Here is a 23,016-nt window from a genome sequence, read left to right on the forward strand (position 1 = left end):
TATCTCGAGAACCATTTGAGCTATTGCAATGAAATTTTATATAACAACTATCTGTGGCCTAATGAAGACCCCTATTGATTTTGAGGTCAAAAGGTCAAAGTTCAAGGTCGTAAATTTATACATTCTGTTTGTATGTAATACTATCATTTCCAGGCGATATTTCAAGAAGATTTTGAGCTTATGCAATGTAAATTTATACCAAAACTCCCTAGGACGTCTCTCGCCCCTCTCAAAGTGCCCCGCCCCGTTTGTTTTATTAGTATTTATAGTATTACATGGCGCTATTTTTAGCGCAGGGGCATGAGGAGAGTTATTGCGTATAAAACAGGTTCTCAGCGGACTTTATGTTCTTATTACATCTATAAGAACTGTTTAATAAAGGCTAAATAAATCAAACACCATGGATTGTGTAAAATTTTGAGAAAACCGAACATGAAAACATGAATATATACATGTTATGATGTATGTGACTTCAGTTCTGCATATACCTCTGATTGTATAAAGCGACTCCGTGGTCTAGTGGTTATGTCTCTCGCTTCAAATGTGAGAGGTCTCGGGATCGAGTCTCGGTCGAACCTTTCATTTTTTTTTTTTTTAAATACTTTTTTTTTTTACTAAATGATAGTATTGAGCATGTGAAATGAAAAAAATTATGAGGTTATAAAATCATCATTACAGTGTGATAAATATTCCATATAAAAAAATCTTCTATACACATAATAAAGAATAAGCAATCAAATCTTTGTATGAATATTGACATACATGTATTTTATTGTCCCCCGCTTGAAAAGTGGGGGATATTAATTTGGGTTTGTCCGTCCGTCCGTCTGTCCGTCCGTCCGTCCGTCTGTCCGTCTTTCTGTCTGTCTGTAACGCTTTCGTTTCCACACGATATCTCGAGAACCCTTTGAGCTTTTGCAATGAAATTTAGCATAGCAACTCCCTATGGACTAAAGAAGACCCCTATTGATTTTGAGGTCAAAAGGTCAAAGGTCAAGGTCATAAATAAGCAAATTCTGTCTGTTAAAACACTTTCGTTTCCACACGATATCTCTCGAACCATTTGAGCTATTGCAATGAAATTTTACATAACAGCTCCCTGTGGCATAAAGAAGACCCCTATTGATTTTGAGGTCAAAAGGTCAAAGTTCAAGGTCGTAAATTTATACATTCTGTCTGTGTGTAACACTATCATTTCCGGCCGATATTTCAAGAAGATTTTGAGCTGATGCAATGTAATTTTATACCAAAACTCCCTAGGACGTCTCTCGCCCCTCTCAAAGTGCCCCGCCCCGTTTGTTTTATCAGTATTTATAGTATTACATGTCGCTATTTTTAGCGCAGGGGCATGAGGAGAGTTATTGCGTATAAAACAGGTTCTCGGCGGACTTTATGTTCTTATTACATCTATTAGAACTGTTTAATAAAGGCTAAATAAATCAAACACCATGGATTGTGTAAAATTTTGAGAATACCGAACTTGAAAACATGAATATATACATGTATGTGACTTCAGTTCACTCCGCGTAAAGCGACTCCGTGGTCTAGTGGTTATGTCTCTCGCTTCAAATGTGAGAGGTCCCGGGATCTAGTCTCGGTCGAATCTTCCTTTTTTTTTTTTTAAATACGTTTTTTTTTTACTAAATGATAGTATTCAGCATGTGAAATGAAAAATTTATGAGGTTATAAAATCATCATTACAGTGTGATAAATATTCCATATAAAAAAATCTTCTATACACATAATAAAGAATAAGCAATCAAATCTTTATATGCATATTGACATACATGTATTTTATTTCCTTCAGTATACACATGTATACATTTAATAATTCTACAAATTCAGTCAGGGGGAGCCGACTTTTTCCCTAAGCGGGGGACACGAATTCTCTGAATTAGCTTGTTTTATTAGTATTTATAGTATTACATGTCGCTATTTTTAGCGCAGGGGCATGAGGAGAGTTATTGCGTATAAAACAGGTTCTCGGCGGACTTTATGTTCTTATTACATCTATTAGAACTGTTTAATAAACGCTAAATAAATCAAACACCATGGATTGTGTAAAATTTTGAGAATACCGAACATGAAAACATGAATATATACATGTATGTGACTTCAATTCTGCATATACTTCACACCGAGTAAAGCGCGTCCGTGGTCTAGTGGTTATGTCTCTCGCTTCAAATATGAGAGGTCCCGGGATCGAATCTCGGTCGATCCTTTCTTTTTTTTTTTTTTTTTTTTTTTTTTTTTTAAATACTTTTTTTTTTTTTACTAAATGATAGTATTCAGCATGTGAAATGAAAAATTTATGAGGTTATAAAATCATCATTTCAGTGTGATAAACATTCCATATAAAAAAATCTTCTATACACATAATAAAGAATAAGCAATCAAATCTTTATATGCATATTGACATACATGTATTTTATTTCCTTCAGTATACATGTATACATTTAATAATTCTACAAATTCAGTCAGGGGAGCCGACTTTTTCCCTAAGCGGGGGACACGAATTCTCTGAATTAGCTTGTTTCCTTCAGTATACATGTATACATTTAATAATTCTACAAATTCAGTCAGGGGGAGCCGACTTTTTCCCTAAGCGGGGGACACGAATTCTCTGAATTAGCTTGTTGTCCCCCGCTTGAAAAGTGGGGGATATTAATTTGGGTTTGTCCGTCCGTCCGTCCGTCCGTCCGTCTGTCCGTCCGTCCGTCCGTCTTTCTGTCTGTCTGTAACGCTTTCGTTTCCACACGATATCTCGAGAACCCTTTGAGCTTTTACTATGAAATTTAGCATAGCAACTCTCTATGGACGAAAGAAGACCCCTATTGATTTTGAGGTCAAAAGGTCAAAGGTCAAGGTCATAAATAAGCAAATTCTGTCTGTTATAACACTTTCGTTTCCACACGATATCTCTAGCACCATTTGAGCTATCGCAATAAAATTTTACATAACAACTCCCCGTAGCCTAATGAAGACCCCTATTGATTTTGAGGTCAAAAGGTCAAAGTTCAAGGTCGTAAATTTACACATTCTCTCTGTGGGTAACACTATCATTTCCGGGCGATATTTCAAGAAGATTTTGAGCTTATGCAATATAATTTTATACCAAAACTCCCTAGGACCTATCTCACCCCTCTCAAAGTGCCCCGCCCCGTTTGTTTTATTAGTATTTATTAGTATCTATTTTTAGCACTGGGGCATGAGGAGAGTTATTGCGTATAAAACAGGTTCTCGGCGGACTTTATGTTCTTATTACATCTATTAGAACTGTTTAATAAAGGCTAAATAAATCAAACACCATAGATTGTGTAAAATTTTGACAATACCGAACATGAATATATACATGTATGTGACTTCAGTTCTGCATATACTTGCCTCCATGTAAAGCGACTCCGTGGTCCAGTGGTATGTCACTCGCTTTACATGTGAGAGGTCTCGGGATCGATTCTCGGTCGGTCCTTTCTTTTTTTTCTTTTTTTTAAAAAATACATTTCTTTTTTTTTACTAAATGATAGTATTCAGCGTGTGAAATGAAAAATTTATGAGGTTATAAAATCATCATTACAGTGTGATAAATATTCCATATAAAAAGAATCTTCTATACACATAATAAAGAATAAGCAATCAAATCTTTATATGCATATTGACATACATGTATTTTATTTGCTTCAGTATACATGTATACATTTAATAATTCTACAAATTCAGTCAGGGGGAGCCGACTTTTTCCCTAAGCGGGGGACACGAATTCTCTGAATTAGCTTGTTTCCTTCAGTATACATGTATACATTTAATAATTCTACAAATTCAGTCAGGGGGAGCCGACTTTTTCCCTAAGCGGGGGACACGAATTCTCTGAATTAGCTTGTTGTCCCCCGCTTGAAAAGTGGGGGATATTAATTTGGGTTTGTCCGTCCGTCCGTCCGTCCGTCCGTCTGTCCGTCCGTCCGTCCGTCTTTCTGTCTGTCTGTAACGCTTTCGTTTCCACACGATATCTCGAGAACCCTTTGAGCTTTTACTATGAAATTTAGCATAGCAACTCTCTATGGACGAAAGAAGACCCCTATTGATTTTGAGGTCAAAAGGTCAAAGGTCAAGGTCATAAATAAGCAAATTCTGTCTGTTATAACACTTTCGTTTCCACACGATATCTCTAGCACCATTTGAGCTATCGCAATAAAATTTTACATAACAACTCCCCGTAGCCTAATGAAGACCCCTATTGATTTTGAGGTCAAAAGGTCAAAGTTCAAGGTCGTAAATTTACACATTCTCTCTGTGGGTAACACTATCATTTCCGGGCGATATTTCAAGAAGATTTTGAGCTTATGCAATATAATTTTATACCAAAACTCCCTAGGACCTATCTCACCCCTCTCAAAGTGCCCCGCCCCGTTTGTTTTATTAGTATTTATTAGTATCTATTTTTAGCACTGGGGCATGAGGAGAGTTATTGCGTATAAAACAGGTTCTCGGCGGACTTTATGTTCTTATTACGTCTATTAGAACTGTTTAATAAAGGCTAAATAAATCAAACACCATAGATTGTGTAAAATTTTGACAATACCGAACATGAATATATACATGTATGTGACTTCAGTTCTGCATATACTTGCCTCTCCATGTAAAGCGACTCCGTGGTCCAGTGGTATGTCACTCGCTTTACATGTGAGAGGTCTCGGGATCGATTCTCGGTCGGTCCTTTCTTTTTTTTCTTTTTTTTAAAAAATACATTTCTTTTTTTTTACTAAATGATAGTATTCAGCGTGTGAAATGAAAAATTTATGAGGTTATAAAATCATCATTACAGTGTGATAAATATTCCATATAAAAAGAATCTTCTATACACATAATAAAGAATAAGCAATCAAATCTTTATATGCATATTGACATACATGTATTTTATTTGCTTCAGTATACATGTATACTTTTAATAATTCTACAAATTCAGTCGGGGGATCCGACTTTTTCCCTAAGCGGGGGACACGAATTCTCTGAATTAGCTTGTTTCACATTAAAATGCGTTATCAATACATTATGTATTCCTAACTTATGAGCTCTACTCAAACCAAGTGACATGTTATTGTCCCCCGCTTGAAAAGTGGGGGATATTAATTTGAGTTTGTCCGTCCGTCTGTCCGTCTAGCCGTCCGTCCGTCCGTCCGTCTTTCTGTCTGTCTGTAACGCTTTCGTTTCCACACGATATCTCGAGAACCCTTTGAGCTTTTGCAATGAAATTTAGCATAGCAACTCCCTATGCACTAAAGAAGACCCCTATTGATTTTGAGGTCAAAAGGTCAAAGGTCAAGGTCATAAATAAGCAAATTCTGTCTGTTAAAACACTTTCGTTTCCACACGATATCTCTGGAACCATTTGAGCTATTGCAATGAAATTTTACATAACAACTCCCTGTGGTCTAATGAAGACCCCTATTGATTTTGAGGTCAACAGGTCAAAGTTCAAGGTCGTAAATTTATACATTCTGTCTGTGTGTAACACTATCATTTCCGGGCGATATTTCAAGAAGATTTTGAGCTTATGCAATGTAATTTTATACCAAAACTCCCTAGGACGTCTCTCGCCCCTCTCAAAGTGCCCCGCCCCGTTTGTTTTATTAGTATTTATAGTATTACTTGTTGCTATTTTTAGCGCAGGGGCACGAGGAGAGTCATTGCGTATAAAACAGGTTCTCAGCGGACTTTATCTTCTTATTACATCTATTAGAACTGTTTAATAAAGGCTAAATAAATCAAACACCATGGATTGTGTAAAATTTTGAGAATACCGAACATGAAAACATAAATATATACATGTATGTGACTTCAGTTCTGCATATACTTCACGTCTTGTAAAGCGACACCGTGGTGTAGTGGTTATGTTATCTTTGTCCTGAATGTTTTTAAACAAATGAAATGTAAATAATGATGATTATCAATAAAAGATAAAAAAAAAAAAAAATGTTTCTCGCTTCAAATGTGAGAGGTCCCGGGATCGATTCTCGGTCGATCCTTTCTTCTTCTTTTTTTTTAAATACCTTTTTTTTTACTAAATAGTATTCAGCATGTGAAATGAAAAATTTATGAGGTTATAAAATCATCATTACAGTGTGATAAATATTCCATATTAAAAAATCTTCTATACACTTAATAAAGAATAAGCAATCAAATCTTTATATGCATATTGACATAGGCATGTATTTTATTTGCTTCAGTATACATGTATACATTTAATAATTCTACAAATTCAGTCAGGGGGAGCCGACTTTTTCCCTAAGCGGGGGACACGAATTCTCTGAATTAGCTTGTTATAAATTATCTATAGGATTTCCTTTAGAATTATAAACATCTAGCTGATTCTAGCATATAACACCCACTAACTTTCGAGGGATAACTTCTTTAAAATTTGAATATATTTTGTCCATATACTTTACAATTGGGATTGGGAAATAGTTCTAAAAACTTAAAATACATGTACACCCTTTCCCTACATATGCATTATACCAAGCTTCTTAACTACAGATAAATGTACAAGCCAAACAAACATTTAATAGCCCTGAATATTATAACTACATAGATACCAAGAAATCAGGTGTACCTCATAGATAAAGTTACACAATTTTAAGAATGATTTTAATTTCAAAACATTTTTAAACAGAAAAAAAATGGACATGCAAATTCCATTGAAAACACTTAGTTTGGCCTTATTTTTGTTCTGTTTTTCAGTAGAGGCTTTTCTACTTCAGGATCACCCAACACATCGGAACGCGTCAGAGGAACAGAAAGTTCTTCAAATCTTAACAAGATTACTTCCTTCTCTGACAACCCATCCAGGTAAGATACCGGTACTCCGGTACTCTCAATTTATGTGGTCTTATTTTCATTTCAGAAGTAGCGGTATTTATCTTACGCTTTCATAAAGCTGCTTAAATTGCAGAAATACTTATTTTCAATGAATTGGTCCCTCACATGCGACCGTACTTGTATACCAATGTCCTGTGTCCCAGTAATTACTGCCACGAGAAAGACCCCTGCTAAAAGACCCTAAATGCTGTGTATTTGTCTTAAATTTGCAGCAATCAAAACTTAAGACATTCAATGTATAATGAACTGATTTTGGACGATTTCAAATAATTTTAAACTAGTTAAAACACATTGCTAGATAACGAAAAAAGTGAAATGAACAAAATTCACAAGACTGATAATATGTACGGAGAGGGTAATTTTGCACATTAAAAGTGTTTGAAGTTATCTGTCCTTGATGAAAAGAAAATTTTTGATTTCTCAAAATTTCTCCGGTAAATAATTCCTTATATTTCATAGTTTACAGATATATTTTCACCAAGTGATTTGTTTGAAATTCAAATTACTTTTTCCAATATCTTATAAAAACATGCACCGCCCAAAGACTTTAATGTAAAATTCAAGGTGAAACAATTTGGACAATAATCAAAATTTTGTAAATTCCTTTGGTGGAGCATTTTTATTGGATAACATCTTCAACATGCTACCATGATTAAAAATATTGGGGCATTCATTTAATAGGTACAAAATATGGTCGTTATAAATACATCGAATCAAATGGTGGCGTCTCAAGAAGAGAGGAAATTCCTCGAAAGGAACTTTATAAAAAAGAAAAACAACAACAACAATAAAGCATATTCCGATCATTGTTTTAATTGATTGTAAATATCTTCCAATTAAAGTATACTTTTTTTATTGGCGATGGGGGATGTGTGACTTTTTAAATTCTTTTGAAAAAAATATTACATTTTCAAAGGGTTCCCTCGTAAACACCAAATGAAAAAGGCAAGGTGTAGTTAAAGTGTGTCTGAAATATAAGCTCGTCAGATGAAATTGATTGTGCAGTATAAACAATCAACATAATTCCATATTGATGTCAAAGGTGGTCCAATTTGTCAAATTATACGATTTAAAAAATCATTTCCAAAACATATATCTGGATATATTTACATTTCCAATGTCTTTGTCCGAGATAAAATTACCAATTGTAAATGTAATTTATTTCCTCATGAATGTCTTGGCGCGGTTCCAAAAAAAACCACGTGCAGGGCGGGACGACACCTAGAGAGAAGCAGGCTTGGAGCCCGTGGATTGGCGGAATCAAAGCATGTAAATATAAGGAATAACTGTCTTATTTTTCGAATTCATGAAGATGATCAATGGATTGGCTTGTGTGATAATTTTATTCATAAACGCCTTCGGCGTTTATGCACATTATCACACAAGCCAATCCATTGATCACTTCATGAATTCGAAAAATAAGACAGTTATTCCTTAAATAAAAGAGGGTGTGTGTATGTTTTATCAAAGTTAATGATAAAAACACTTTGGGCAACCGGGGATTTGCTTACATGATCGTGGAATTTTCAATTCATTTTCAGAAGTTGTTATGAACGAAATATGCAAGACTTATCCTTCGCTCATCATTCCACATCCGGGCGAGTGTCAGTTGTATTATAATTGTTCTAAAACGTACTCACATGTCCCTAATAATATGGAACAACATATGATGGAATGCACATACCCAGATCTCTTCTCGGAGAGGACGCGTCGTTGTGAAAATTTCACCGAAGTCTGCTGTGGTGCAAGAAAGGAGTATAAAGACAAATGTAAGATGTACATGTAATCTTACAGTGAGATTATTTTAAAAAATTGTAAGATAAAATTACATGTACTTATTTGCAATTTAAAAATGATATGAAATAGTATGTATTATTTATTGAGTGAATGTGATTATATATGCCTAGTATTGCAGAATGAAGAAAATTATAAATATCTGAAAAAAATAATTATAATTTATTTATTGCAAAGGTTCCTATCGAATGGAAAATGCTACTGGGTATTGCTATTCTCAATCATGTGTTGGGGACCCAGATGGTATGGTTGGCACAAGCTGGAATTCGTACAAGATGTGTCTCCAAGAGCGTATTGTTGGTTTTGGATCATGTGATGAAGGGCATTCTTGGGATGCTAAAGAAGTGCCTTATAAGGGAAAGTGTACAGATCGTTTTGAGGTACCTACATCAGTCACCGGAGGTCTTTTACAGTCTTGCAACCAAAAAGCTGATGGTGTTTATCGCTTTAATCATAACAGTGCAATGATGAATTTCGGCGATTATTTTGGAATAGGCCGTGCTTGTGATGCCTACTATCGATGTGACAGTGGCAATGTAACTGTTGTCAGGTGCCCTAATGGGACCGTGTTCCATGCTGATGTTGGTAGATGTAAATCTGGTAATTCTTCTCTACCGCTAACTTGTCAATTGTATTGTAATCCATCTACAAGTAAGTTCTTTGGAGCCTTCCCAGCAAGGGTCGCTGAATGTCCCCATCCATTGCAATTTTCCGAGAAGACTAATCAATGTGAGAATTTTACTGAAGTTAACTGTGGATCACGAAAAGAAATTAAATATTACTGTAAGTAATATATATTTAACATAAAAACTTGTAACAGATCTTGAAGGGTCATCAATAATTCACATAGATTACCGTAACACGAGGCCTAAGCTAGGCCTTGAATTTCTCTTTTTTTAAATGGACAAATAACACTAGGGACATGGACACAGTTTCAACTGAATCTTTAAAACCAATTTTAATGTTAACAATTCCTAACTTATGCACCATATAAAGATCGGCAAAAACTTGAACATCATTTGTTGAATAAAAAACGAGATGCAGAACTTAAAGTTCTTCATAATGTAAACAAGGTTCATGCCCAGTTTTTGTTTACATATAGACCTATAGATAATATCATATCTATAATAAAATGAAATTCAGCAAATCACTAGAAACCGTCTAATCGCATTTAGAATTAACTTCTTTATTGAAATTATCAGCTTTGATTGAACGTATATTAGTATTTTAATCTATGTAAACAAAACATGACATGGACCTTGTTTGCATCTCAACAACTGAAGTTCAGATTGTTGATGATCATTAGTAAGACCCTGGTTAAAAATTTTTAAAAATGAAAACATAAATTGAAAAATAATTTTTCAGCTGAAACAGTGCCCATGTCCCTTTAGAGACTCTAGGTACCCTGTATATACATGTATTAAGATAATGCCTTAAACTTCTACAAGTAGGTCATCATGACCTACAATTTTATTTAAACACACAGAAAATCCGAGATACATCAACTATCAAAATTTGAAGATTCTAAGCCCCTTACTATCTTAAACGTGAGATTCCTAAAATAGGTCACTGTGATCTACTTTTTTGGAAAAGATAATCGAAGACCTTAAAATGTATTGTGACAAAGTTTGATGATTTTGAATTTCTTATATAAAAAATTTAGAAATTCCCTTCAAATTCCAAATGTATGTCACTGTGCTCTAAATGTTGTTAACATTTTCTGAGGATTCAAAATAAATCAACTGACTAAGTCTGAAGATTCAAAGCAAGTTAGTACCTCAAATATATATGAATAAATAGATTTTTAAAATTTCAAAACAAGGTCAAAGAGACCTACTTTTCAATTGACACACACTGAAACACAAAATTTAATGGTTCTTGAGTAATTCTCAAAATATAAAAAAAATATCATTGTGAAATTGCAAAATTATGACATACTTTTTAGTTGACGCAATCTGAGGACCCAAGATGCATCAACTGACAGTTTGTTAATTCCAAGCTAATTAGTCCCAGAAATATTAAAATATAGCCATATAATTTCAAAAATAGGTCATGGTGAACAAATTTTTAATTAACATTCTCTGACGACCCAAGATGTATCAACTATCAAAGCTAAATGACTCTACTTACCATTTAAGGACATACGCAACGTACCTTACCTACTGATAATTTTTCAAGATATTCTTAATTTAAGATTATAGTGTCATCAGATGTTCATAGACAAAAAATCAGCATGCATTACCAGGGGTTTTTGAAAGATAAGAATTGATGAAAATTTTTGGATGAATCAAAGAAAAATATATAAAAAATACTAAACATATATTCTAGATGTTTCTTTTATCCGAAATTGTTTTTGAATAAGTGTGCAATACCATACATAGATATTAAAATATAACACACAGTTCCTTCAAGAGTTAGAACTCTTCAGCTCCATGGAAAAAGACAGAAAAGTTCAAACTACGTTGCGTATGACCTTAAATGCAACAAAACTCGGTTATAACGAAGTAACTGGGACCTATGAAATTACTTCGCTATATCCGTAATTCGTTATAACCGCCGTGTATATCCCAACATGCGGGGTGTATACTATGTTGTGCGCGGGGTGTATGCTTCCGAAGCGAGAGAAAGGGGGATGAATTGTTCTGCCCTTGTCATGGTGGGCAGTGTTTTTAACGAGCAGAGCCGATAGATGTAGAATATTGCGAAAACGAGTGTGGACAGATGGAAGTTATCGGTTGTAAGTTACAGTAGTTATCATATGTAACTATATATAACTTTATCGAATGGAATGTGGTGATATTGGACTGACATTTTGCAGTAAATGCAGTTTTTGTTTATGAGATGAACTCACCATTGAACAGTTGAACAGTTGAAAAAAAAACTGAATACTTATAATATCGCCACTATTTTTGCTTTTTGCCATATCATTAGCCATAACATTAGCTTTGCAATCATATCAAATCATACCATAATGAGTAACAAAGACTCGACAAACTCGACAAACAAAAGGTGTATTAGTGAACTTTCGCTAGACATGTCAAGATCATTCAGTGATGTGATCCAATCAACAAAAAAGTCTCGGGATGGCTCATTATCTGACCAGTTTCATGAACAGGAGCCTATTCCCACTCAAACATCTACCCCTGAAAATATCAAATGTGCTACACATGCGACAGATGATCCAAGTGAGCAAAATCATGTTCCTCATTATCCTACCCCTCAACTTGTTGTATCAGGGCCCATCACAATCTGTAGTGAAGATATACAAAAGATTGCAGAAAATGTTAAAGCCTTACTCAGTACCGACCTAGCATCACTCACATCTGAAATACAAAACATCGTTAAAAGCGAAGTACTGAAAGCAACTGAACCCCTACAAGAAAAAATCAAAAATCTAGAAAAACAAAACAAAGATCTGTTTCTTAAAATTGATGAATTAGAACAATATGGTCGTAGACCCTTGGTTCGAGTCTCTGGCATTCCTGAAACAATGAACGAAAATACATCAGACAAAATCATGGGTGCCGTTACAGCCGCTGGTATTCCTCTCCAGCGGGAGGATATTATTGTTTCTCATCGTGTTGGAAAACGTGATGCAAACCGAACACGCCCTAGACAGATAATCGCTAGACTAAGGTCTGTGGATCTCAAATTCCATCTCGTTAAAAATTCAAGAAAGTTTGCAGAAATTGAGGAGACTGCTGGTATTACCATAAACGAGGATCTGACGAAATATCGTGACAAGATCATGTTCTTGGGCAGACAACTTTGTCGAAACAGAAGAATAAAATCAGTGTCTTCCTCTAATGGAAAAATCAAAATATATGATCGGGACAATGAATCCCACTTCATTCGAGAAGAGGCAGATCTAGTACCCTTTGGACATGTAATGGCAATTGAGTAAAATGTTACAAAAAGCAAACAAACAAAATAGTAAACTCAAATGCGTTTAAATATAAATCGTATAATATAAACCTTCCTACCACACCAGTTTGTTTTTCTTTTTAGAACTCAATCAAGATGAACTGCATCAGTTTATGTCTTATGTTTTGTGCAGTTCAACTAACTTGTGCATTTCACGATTTAGAGGTCAAATCAACCTCAAATTTCTGTGATGTTACATTAACTTGTATAACCTATTGTGTGTACAACACAGTGTTTGTATATATTTTCTACACACAATATTCTTGTTTTCTGTTTCTTTGGTTTGTTATTATTTTCAATGTATGTTTCTTTGTTCACTTTTTTGTTGTATTATTTTTTTGTGTTACATTTTATAATTCTTACAATTTCAATTGTCATGCTTTGCGTATTCTGCTGAATCTCTCAAACTCTGTACTTTTTGTCCCATTCTTCTGTATGTCACTATTATTTAAAAACACCATTGCAGCACCTTTTTTGTTTCCTACTGTACACTTTCACCAAATTTTAGACAATGGGTGACTCTGTTGAACAATACCGTGCTGCAATCGGTCTTTTTTATTTATCCTGTAGAGGTGTATGCAAGTCTTACTCATTCCATATCTCGGTTTGTGAATTCCTTTGCGCGTTCTTTACAGTACGATCAAAACATTATTAAGATGTACGACACGGTATAAGAAAAACTTAGTGTATATTAACTTTTACTTGCAGTTGTTTACGTTTATTTTATTAGCCTGTGGTGATATTGAGGTCAATCCAGGACCCACTATCGAAAGTGTCCTTGACATTTTGCACCTAAATATTCGCAGTATAAGAAACAAACTAGGTTATTTGAACTCATTCGTCCATGACTTCGATATATTGTGTTTTACTGAGATCCATCTTGACCATACCATATCGAATGATAATCTATTATTAGATGGCTTTAGTAATATAATACGAAAAGATAGAAATTGTTTTGGGGGAGGTATTATGATATATTTATCAAATCAAATACATGTAACAAGACGCCAAGACTATGAACCAGCTAATTTAGAGTGTATTTGGTTAGAAATCGAAAATCGTACCTGTAAATACTATCTCTGCTGTATTTATCGACCTCCAAACGCTGACGCCAGTTTCTGGACTAAACTTTCATGGAGTTTAGATAAAGTAGGAGAATCCTCGAGTAAAATCATAATTGTTGGTGATATAAATGTAGATTTGTTAAATACTCCTCCTACACACATAATACGTGAAATAGTTTCAAATTCCAATCTTGTCAACAACATCCACGTACCGACGAGAATTACTAACAATACACGCACGCTTCTTGACCCAGTTTTCACTTCACTTGATATTCAGGTACATGATTCGGGTGTCCTTGAAATTGACCCAGCTTTTAGTGATCACAAAGCAACTTATATTGCACTAGCCTCGAATATAAATTACAATCGCGCTTACAAAAGAAAGGTATGGGATTATAAAAATGGTGACTTTGACAAATTAAATTCCTTAATACAAAATTGTGATTGGGATAAATACATCAATCATGCCGACAATATAGACGCGGCTACCGACAATTTTTCAAATAAATTTCTCTCTTGTGTTAGACAATCTTTCTGTGAAAAAACAATTACTATTCGTCCACGAGATAAACCTTGGATGGACTCCATTCTGCGTAAAACTCTAAGACTTAGAAATAGATTACGAAACAAAGCGTTACGAACGAAGAAAGATTCGGATTGGCTTGAATTTAAAAAAGTTCGGAACACGTTCAATAACATGAAAAAATATGCTATAGCTAATTACTATGATAATATAGAAATGCACCTAGTAGACGCAAACAAAAACAATAACAAATTATATTGGAAACTAATGAAGGACGCATTTAATGTTAAATCATCCAATGATATCCCTCCATTACAAATTACTACAGATAATGGGAAAAATAGCTTAGCCTTTTCTGATCATGATAAAATTGAAGCACTCAACAGTTATTTTTCATCCATCTCCTGTATTGATGATAAAAACCATAGTCTACCACAAATCTACTCTTCATGTAGTGATAATCTAAGTAATATTATAATTGATGAACAAGAGGTAGTTGACATTATTTCAGTACTTCCTGTTAATAAAGCCACTGGTCCCGATTGCATCAGTCACAAAATGCTTAAAAATACTGTTTCTACTGTTTCAAAACCATTGACTATGTTATTCAATAAATCACTGTCAGAGAATGCTTTCCCGTCCTTGTGGAAAGTAGCTCATGTATTACCTCTCTTTAAAAAGGATGATCCGTCTTTAGTGTCTAACTATAGGCCTGTGTCGTTGTTAAGCTGCGTTAGCAAAATTATGGAGAGAATCATTTTCAAACACGTGTATAATTATTTTCATTTTAACAATCTATTTTATCGATATCAAGCAGGTTTTTTACCTGGTCACTCTACAGTGTTCCAACTTCTAGAAACTTATCATAGTATTGTACAAAGTATAGATGAAGGCAAATCGTGTTGTATGGTTTTTTGCGATCTATCAAAAGCATTCGACAGAGTATGGCACAAGGGTCTTCTTTTCAAATTACAAACGTATGGAATATCTGGTGATCTTTTACTGTGGTTTACAAGTTACTTAAGAAATAGATCACAAAAAGTTATGTATAAAGATCTGCTATCATCCAACCTCAATATATATGCAGGTGTGCCTCAAGGCTCAGTTCTAGGTCCTCTTTTATTTTTGATATATATTAATGATGTTGCTGAAAATATGCTTACAATGTGTAGATTATTTGCTGATGACAATTCACTGCAACATGCATCATATAATGTACTAGATATAGAATACAGGTTAAACCATGATCTTGATGTTTTAGATAAATGGTCGAGTAAATGGCTTTTAAGATTTAATCCAGCAAAAACAAAGGTTGTATTTTTTTCTTTGAAACATAAACCTGTTTTACCTAACTTGTATTTTCAAGGCAATGCACTGGAGTTTGTATCGGCGCATCGCCATTTGGGTATATTGTTGTCACAAAATCTGAGCTGGTCTGAATATATAGATAGTATTGTTAATAATGCTTATAGGAAATTGGGGTTATTAAAAAAATTGAAATTTTCAATCGGTAGGAAAAACCTTTCTCTATTGTATACAACATTTGTAAGACCTACACTTGAATATGCTTCAATTGTCTGGGATGGTTGCTCTTTATCTGATGTAGAAAAACTAGAAAAAGTACAATTAATGGCTGCTAGAATAGTTACTGGTCTTCCGATATTAGCTTCAAGAGAATCACTCTATTTTGAAACAGGATGGGTACCTTTGAAAAATCGTCGTTACCAATCTAAAATGATTACAATGTTCAAAATTAATTATTGTGATGTACCGGAATATATACAAGATATAGTACCAAAGAAACGAGAACACACATCAAGATACAATACACGAAATAAAGATCAATTAACTATCCCAAGAGGCAGGTTAGAAATATTTAACAAATCGTTTGTACCTGATGCTGTTAAAAAATGGAATTTATTGAATACAGATACAAGGGAAGCCATCTCAGTCAATTCTTTTCGTAAGATTATAAGTGATAATAATCCTAAAGCACCATCATATTTTTTGTTTGGTAAACGTATTATTAACATTATTCATACTAAATTAAGGCACAACTGTGTATTGAACCAAGACTTATTTAAACGTAATATTATTGATAATCCTAATTGCTCTTGTGGCAAACAGGAAGATGCTTATCATTTTTTCTTTGTTTGTAAAAAATACCTTAATGCTCGAAGTAATCTTTTTGACTATCTTTTTCGACTTGATGTAGACATCATAAATGTACACCTACTGCTTTGGGGCAACGAAAATCTTTCAATTGAAGTAAACATTGGCATTTTTGCCGCTGTTCACAAATTTATAAATGAATCTTGTAGATTTAACTAGATATATTATTGACTCTTATTTGTACAAGTTTTTTTTTTCCTACCTTTTGCATGACTATGTGTTTATGTTAAGGAGAAGAACTAGTAAGTTGTTAGAACTTGTTTCTTATCCTTTTGCTTGTCAATAAAATATGTTCAAAACAAAACAAAACAGAGAAAGGGGGTCAATGTACGTTCTTTGTCCATTTTCTCAACTTACGGATATTTTTCGCCAGAAAGCATATGCCTACGGAAGGAAGCATTGTCTAAGGAGTATATGGATACCTGTGAATCCACTGTACACCTTCTAGTTTTATCAAACACCTCAACACAATTCCGAGGATCGGAGCAAGATTGACGCTACACTGTGTTTATGATCAAATATCAAAACAAAGCTTTGCTTTATCGTCACTTTTATATTATTGTGAAATATGTGTTAACAAAATAAACGTTTGTACAAATTGTCTGTAAATAAAACAGTTCGTATATAAAGATATTGACGAAAAATCCATGTTGTGTCCGGGGTGTATGCAACATGTTGTAAGCGGGGTGTATACCCCATATTTTTCTTAGGATTGTGTAGTGCAAAATATCAATGGAAATATTATATTTGATAAAAGACCTTAATAGTTAATACTAATGCCGAACCAAAGAGTAATTTCCATAAACTTACTGAAATAAAAACAAAGCAACTAAATTTAAAAAAGAATAAAAAAAAACAAACTATCATATTCAAACATAAAAGGCGCTAGATGTGCAAGGAGCGATTGTTATCTGACTAAATGCAACATTGTAGCTGGTGCAATGATCTAAATCTACGTAATCATAAAATCTCTCGAAAGGGTCCCCCCTTCCCCATTCCTGCATTGAGGACACTTTGCCCTTTCTTTGGCTCGTTTTAACCTAAATATTTCGCCTGTTAAAAATAATGGAAACACTACATGGATGGTATATTATGAATAAATTTTTTTTTTGTTTCTGCAACATTTATGTTATCAATACATGTTTTCTTAAGCATTTATGACAGTGATGTAGAATCTTTTTTGAAGGGGGTGGGGGGGGGGGAAGGATACCTTAAAAAAAAACCCACCCTTGTCATAAGTTGACTAGCTATAAAAAGGGGGGGGGGGCCTTATCGAAACTCAAGCTCATTTTTCAGGTGGGCTTGTAGGTCCCATCTTTTTTCAGTACCAATTCTCCTTTTTTTTTACATAAAGATACTACATAACAATTTTTTGACTATGAGCAACAAAAAAAAAAGGGGGGGGGCAACCTGACTTTCGATGAACATTTTCTGTAGTGAAAAGTTGTGACTGGAACAAAAAGGGGGTGATACTACGTGTCTGTATGATACATGTATATTAATTTTCCTTTCAATTTTCGCAATATGTGGACTCATTTTCCATATCTGAAAATATTTTATATTTTTACAAATCACAATAAACATGTAAAGCCGGCTATAAAAATGCACATTTGTAATAAGGGATGACAATTTTCCGAGGGCATGCACAATTGAAAAAAAACTGTTTTTGGTACAATTACAATTTTACGTTGACGTGTAATTAATATCAATCCTCTAATTTATTATCGTATATACTAAACGTAGTAAAGTTGTGCCCCCCCCCAAAAAAAATGACCTAAGACACAAACACACCCTCCTCGGGCCCATTCCTAGAAAGTATGTACTCAGTAAAATACAATGCCTCGATATAAAACAAATAGTTTACTGCCAAACATGGGCTCCTGGGGGCAAAGTACACAACATATACATGTAAATACTACATGAATGAGAACATTTTTTCTGGTGTTTATGACATGACAAAAAGCTAAATATTTTCAAATTCATTTAAAAAGTATTGAAAAAAGTTAAACAGAAATTACGACGAAATGTTAAATGTTCAAAATGATGCATGGGTGAAGCATTTATTAAGAAAGGATCTGAATAAGGTGCCTTTAAATCGAAAGAAGGGATGAATTGTTGGTTATCACATTAAACAGTTAAACATAGTACCCTGTACATTTACTTCCCTGTGCCATGCAAAGCCAAAAGTACGATGAACGTGTATCAATTTTATTTCCAGTAAATCGAATTCATGAACCTGAAGTTGTGCTACCGGCTGTATTACAAAAGTGGTGAATAATTTAAAAAATAAATAGAACTTTTACAAAAGTCAATTGTTAAACTTTTTTTAATGACATTTCAGACAATGATACTATAGAGTGAAAAGAGGGGTATACACCCCGCGTACAACATGTTGCATACACCCCGGACACAACATGGATTTTTCGTCAATTTCTTTATATACGAACTGTTTTATTTACAGACAATTTGTACAAACGTTTATTTTGTAAACATGTATTTAACAATAATATAAAAGTGACGATAAAGCAAAGCTTTCTTCTGATATTTGATCATAAACACAGTGTAGCTTCAATCTTTCTCCGATCCTTTGAATTGTGTTGAGGTGTTTGATAAAACTAGAAGGTGTACAGTGGATTCACAGGTATCCATATACTCCTTAGACAATGCTTCCTTCCGTAGGCGTATGCTTTCTGGCGAAAAATATCCGTAAGTTGAGAAATTGGACAAAGAACGTACATTGACCCCCTTTCTCTCGCTTCGGAAGCATACACCCCGCGCACAACATAGTATACACCCCGCATGTTGGGATATACACGGTGTAGCTGGGGATGCAAGATGACTTCGCTATATCCGTAAATTCGCGATATCCGTGTTCGTACTAAACGAGTTTTGTATAGCCAAAATTTTTTTTAAAAAGCAGGTAAGACTGACCTACCTTGCAGTTGAAGTTTTCTAAACTAAAAATGCATTGACTGACAAAGGTTGAAAAGTTTTAGCCAGTTTAGTAATTAATATATTAATCAAAAGGCCCAGGGGCCACATCGCTCACCTGAGAAACTAGCTATGTAAGAGCAAATATAAGTTCAGTATTGAAAAGTTTATTAAATAGATATATTTGCATATCCACTGCTCTCTCCCACTATGAACATGTAGTCTTCGACTGCATTCATAGCACTATAGACGCAATTGCTTCTGCTATGTATGCAATTGCTCTATCGAATTCCTGTAGAACAAACTCTTCTACAATAATAAGACGTGTGGAGAAGTATATATATGAAACTTTTCGTAAAAGGAATAAAAATAAGTTTTTAATAATATTCTTTGAAAAAAAAGAAATTCAGAATAATTAAATTTGCTGATTTATATCTTTAAAAATTCAATTTTGGTCAGTGTATTTAATTGTATAATAAAACTTTTCAAAAATTGTAGAAAACTGCCATATTTTTTATTTTTTGTATCATGCATATTTGTACAAAGAACGATAACTCTCCACACTTGGGTAATAACATTCAGAAAACTAGTATAACTAGTATATCTACTTCAAGAATAATTTCAGCTATTAAAAAAAAATAGAACTAAAAAAAAAAAAATAGAAAAGCATCCTGTAGTAATAATCATTATAAAAGCATTATCATTTTTCATCATAGTGTTAAATCATTTATTTTTGTCAGAGGGTTTCAATAACGTTGATTGATGACGTCACAACTGCATCAAAACAAAAATTAAGAGAATGTGTTGATGGCGCTGCTTGTATCCAGATAACTGTGTTTGAGAGGGAAATACTTTATAATTGTTTGTGATTTATTAGATAAAAGGATCATTGATCAGGTGTACCGATTTTAAAGCCGTATGTTTTTCATTACTGAAGACAAGAGGCCGCGTCCTTATATGTAAGTCAGGATTTCCTCTGATATTCTTGAATAAATCAAAGAATGCAAATATAAGTAATAAACAACGATTATTCAGTAAACATGGCATTATGAATAGCAATAGCTCTGCTGGCATATTTTCCATGATGCGCTAGCGCGCATCATGGAATATGCCAGCAGAGCAATTGCTATTCATAACGCCATGTTTACTGAATAACGTTGTTTATTTCTTAAGTGGGTTCAGTGGAGGGGACACTAAGGATGCTTTTGAATTAATGAGACACATAATGGCATTGCTGTTTTAAGATGAACATTTTATTGATATAGTCTTTATTTTCTTTCTTATGATCCACTTTAATGGCTCCTCTATTTAATTGGTCTTCATGATCATTCATGGCTTTGTTCTTCTTATGAAAAAATTTTAACAACATTCCCCTTGTTTTCCTGTGTTATAACTTGACCACCCATTGTGGCCCACCTCTACCACTAGGGGTCATGATTTGTACAGATTTGAATCTACACTACAGGAGGATGCTTCCATATAACTATAACCAATAACAGCTTTGCTGTTCTTGAGAAAAAAATTTTTAAAAATGTTCCCTATGTATTCCTTCTTATCACCCATAATAGCCCCCTCTCTTGCCCAAGGGGTCATGATTTGAACAAATTTAAATCTACACTAACAGAGGATGCTTCCATATAAATATGATCAATCATTGCATGCTTTGCTTTTCTTAAGAAAACAATTTTTAAAGATTTTTCCTATGTCAAAATGTGATACTCCATTGTAGCCCCATCCTACCCCTGGGGGTCATGATTTGAACAAACTTGAATCTACACTACCAGAGGATGCTTCTGCATGAGTATTATTTTACCTGGCCCATTGGTTCTTCAAAAGAAGATTTTTCCTATTGATACCTATTTAAAACTTAAATACCCCATTGTGGTCCCATCCTACCCCTGGGGTCATGATTTGAACAAATTTGAATCTACACTACATGGTGATGCTTCCACATGAGTTTCATCTTTCCTGGTCGAGTGGTTCTTGAGAAGATTTTTTTGTATGTATTCCTATGTTAAACTTAAATACCCCATTGTGGTCCCACCCTACCCCTGGGGGTCATGATTTGAACAAACTTAAATCTACACTACCTGAGGATGCTTCCATAAATATGCCATTAATTTTTCACTAATTCATAATTATCATAATTATCCTCCCTTTTGAAAAGGGTGTGGCCCTTCATTTGAACAAACTGGAATCCCTTTCACCCCAAGAATACTTTGTGGCAAGTTTGGTTCAAATTCGCAGAGTGGTTCTTGAGAAGATGAAAATGTGAAAAGTTTACAACAACAACGACTACACCAGACAACGAACAAATTTCGATCAGAAAAGCTCACATGAGCCTTTGGCTCAGGTGAGTTACATGTAATAAAGTCATAAAATTTCAAAAGTAGGTCATGGTGACCAGATAGTGTAATTACATTTTGTATGATAATCTTTGATTTGTAAGTAACAAAACAAAAATTAACATGAAAAAAAAAAAAATAACAATATTTCCACCGCTTTATTCAATTAAATCAAGATTCAATCCTGTTTTCCTTTCTTTTCCTTTCTCATTTTTAATTTTTTTTGCACTTTTTTCAGTTGCCATTCTTTGAGGATCCAAGCTGTAGTTCACATTTTGGTACAGATGATCTAGATTCTTTGTCATGACCTTAGACATGAAAACAAAATAACTAAGTCAATAATTTTTTAATCCCTGTAAAATGCAGAAAAATTAGCAAATAAAGTTGTTAATGCCAGGTGCACACCATCATATGATAAGTGTACAAATTTTCAGACAAATAGTTTCCGAGAAATGGTTTGGACAAACTCTGTAAGACAGCTAGACAAACAGACAAACGGACATGGTGATTCCAATATAACCCCCCACGTTGTTTGCTGGGGGTATAATGATCTATTTTCTGAATGAAATGGTCCCCTCAATTCAGGTTATATACATAATTTTCACATATAGAAATTCGTATAATTGATGTTGAATTCTAGTTGTTCCAAAAGCTGGCAAAGAGAATTGGAAGATAAAACTTGGCCAAATTATGCAACCATGTTTGACTGAATTGAAACATAACATACATGTACTAATCTTATCAAATGCTAGGTTATCACAAACAGATCATTCTTTTTTCAGGCAGCTACTGGTTCACTGCATTCCTCAACCGGCACATGGGAAACTGTGGTTTTGGTACTCATCCAAGCAATTGTTTGCATCTACCTAATGGTGTTTTTCAACATCCTTACTCGTACCGTCTCTCGCAAAAAGCATTTATCCGGTGCTATCAAAATAGGTTAGTGGAAGAGGGTCAATGTCCTGTTGACACAGTATGGGGAACACAAACCTACCCCTACAAAGGTACATGCACACAAAGGTTTGCTATACCCTCATCTGATCCACGGGGAGTAGGACTACTTCCGAACTGTACTGGAAGGCCTGACGGAAGTTACCAGTTCAGTACGAGACCATGTGATGCATACTATAGATGTAACAGCGGGAATGCCACAGCAGTCAAATGTCCAGATCACACTTACTTTGACAGAAATAGTGGCAGGTGTTCTTCAACTGCTGCATGTTACCGGGTCTGATTAAATAATCTTCTTGATTGATGGAAATAATACACATGCAGTCAAGATACACCATTAATTTCAATGAAGTAAAAAAACAATACAATTGTGCAAATGCTACTTTCAACCATATATGCAGAGTGTAATTACATATTGTATGATAATCTTTGATTTGTAAGT

The 23,016-nt window shown here is 34.3% G+C and overlaps 1 protein-coding gene across 1 annotated transcript; it reads left to right on the plus strand.

Annotated features, from left to right (window-relative positions):
* The first annotated feature begins 6,650 nt into the window (after positions 1–6,650).
* On the plus strand, positions 6,651–22,966 carry LOC134230602 (uncharacterized). Its single transcript, XM_062712440.1, has 4 exons — positions 6,651–6,840; positions 8,412–8,639; positions 8,842–9,451; positions 22,410–22,966. The coding sequence occupies exons 1-4, from the start codon at positions 6,672–6,674 to the stop codon at positions 22,855–22,857; spliced, it is 1,455 nt and encodes a 484-aa protein (XP_062568424.1). The 5' UTR covers positions 6,651–6,671; the 3' UTR covers positions 22,858–22,966.
* Positions 22,967–23,016: the final 50 nt, after the last annotated feature.

The sequence above is a fragment of the Saccostrea cucullata genome, unplaced genomic scaffold (assembly GCF_032062105.1).
Source record: "Saccostrea cucullata isolate Sc308-1 unplaced genomic scaffold, CSIRO_AGI_Scuc_v1 ctg4721, whole genome shotgun sequence".
Lineage (NCBI taxonomy): Eukaryota > Metazoa > Mollusca > Bivalvia > Ostreida > Ostreidae > Saccostrea > Saccostrea cuccullata.

Excerpts from the sequence above, each read along its gene's own strand:
- LOC134230602 (XM_062712440.1), top strand. The coding sequence starts at position 6,672 with ATGGACATGCAAATTCCATTGAAAACACTTAGTTTGGCCTTATTTTTG. Across the intron at positions 6,841-8,411 it reads TTCTCTGACAACCCATCCAG|AAGTTGTTATGAACGAAATA; the intron begins GTAAGATACCGG and ends ATTCATTTTCAG. Across the intron at positions 8,640-8,841 it reads AAAGGAGTATAAAGACAAAT|GTTCCTATCGAATGGAAAAT; the intron begins GTAAGATGTACA and ends TTTATTGCAAAG.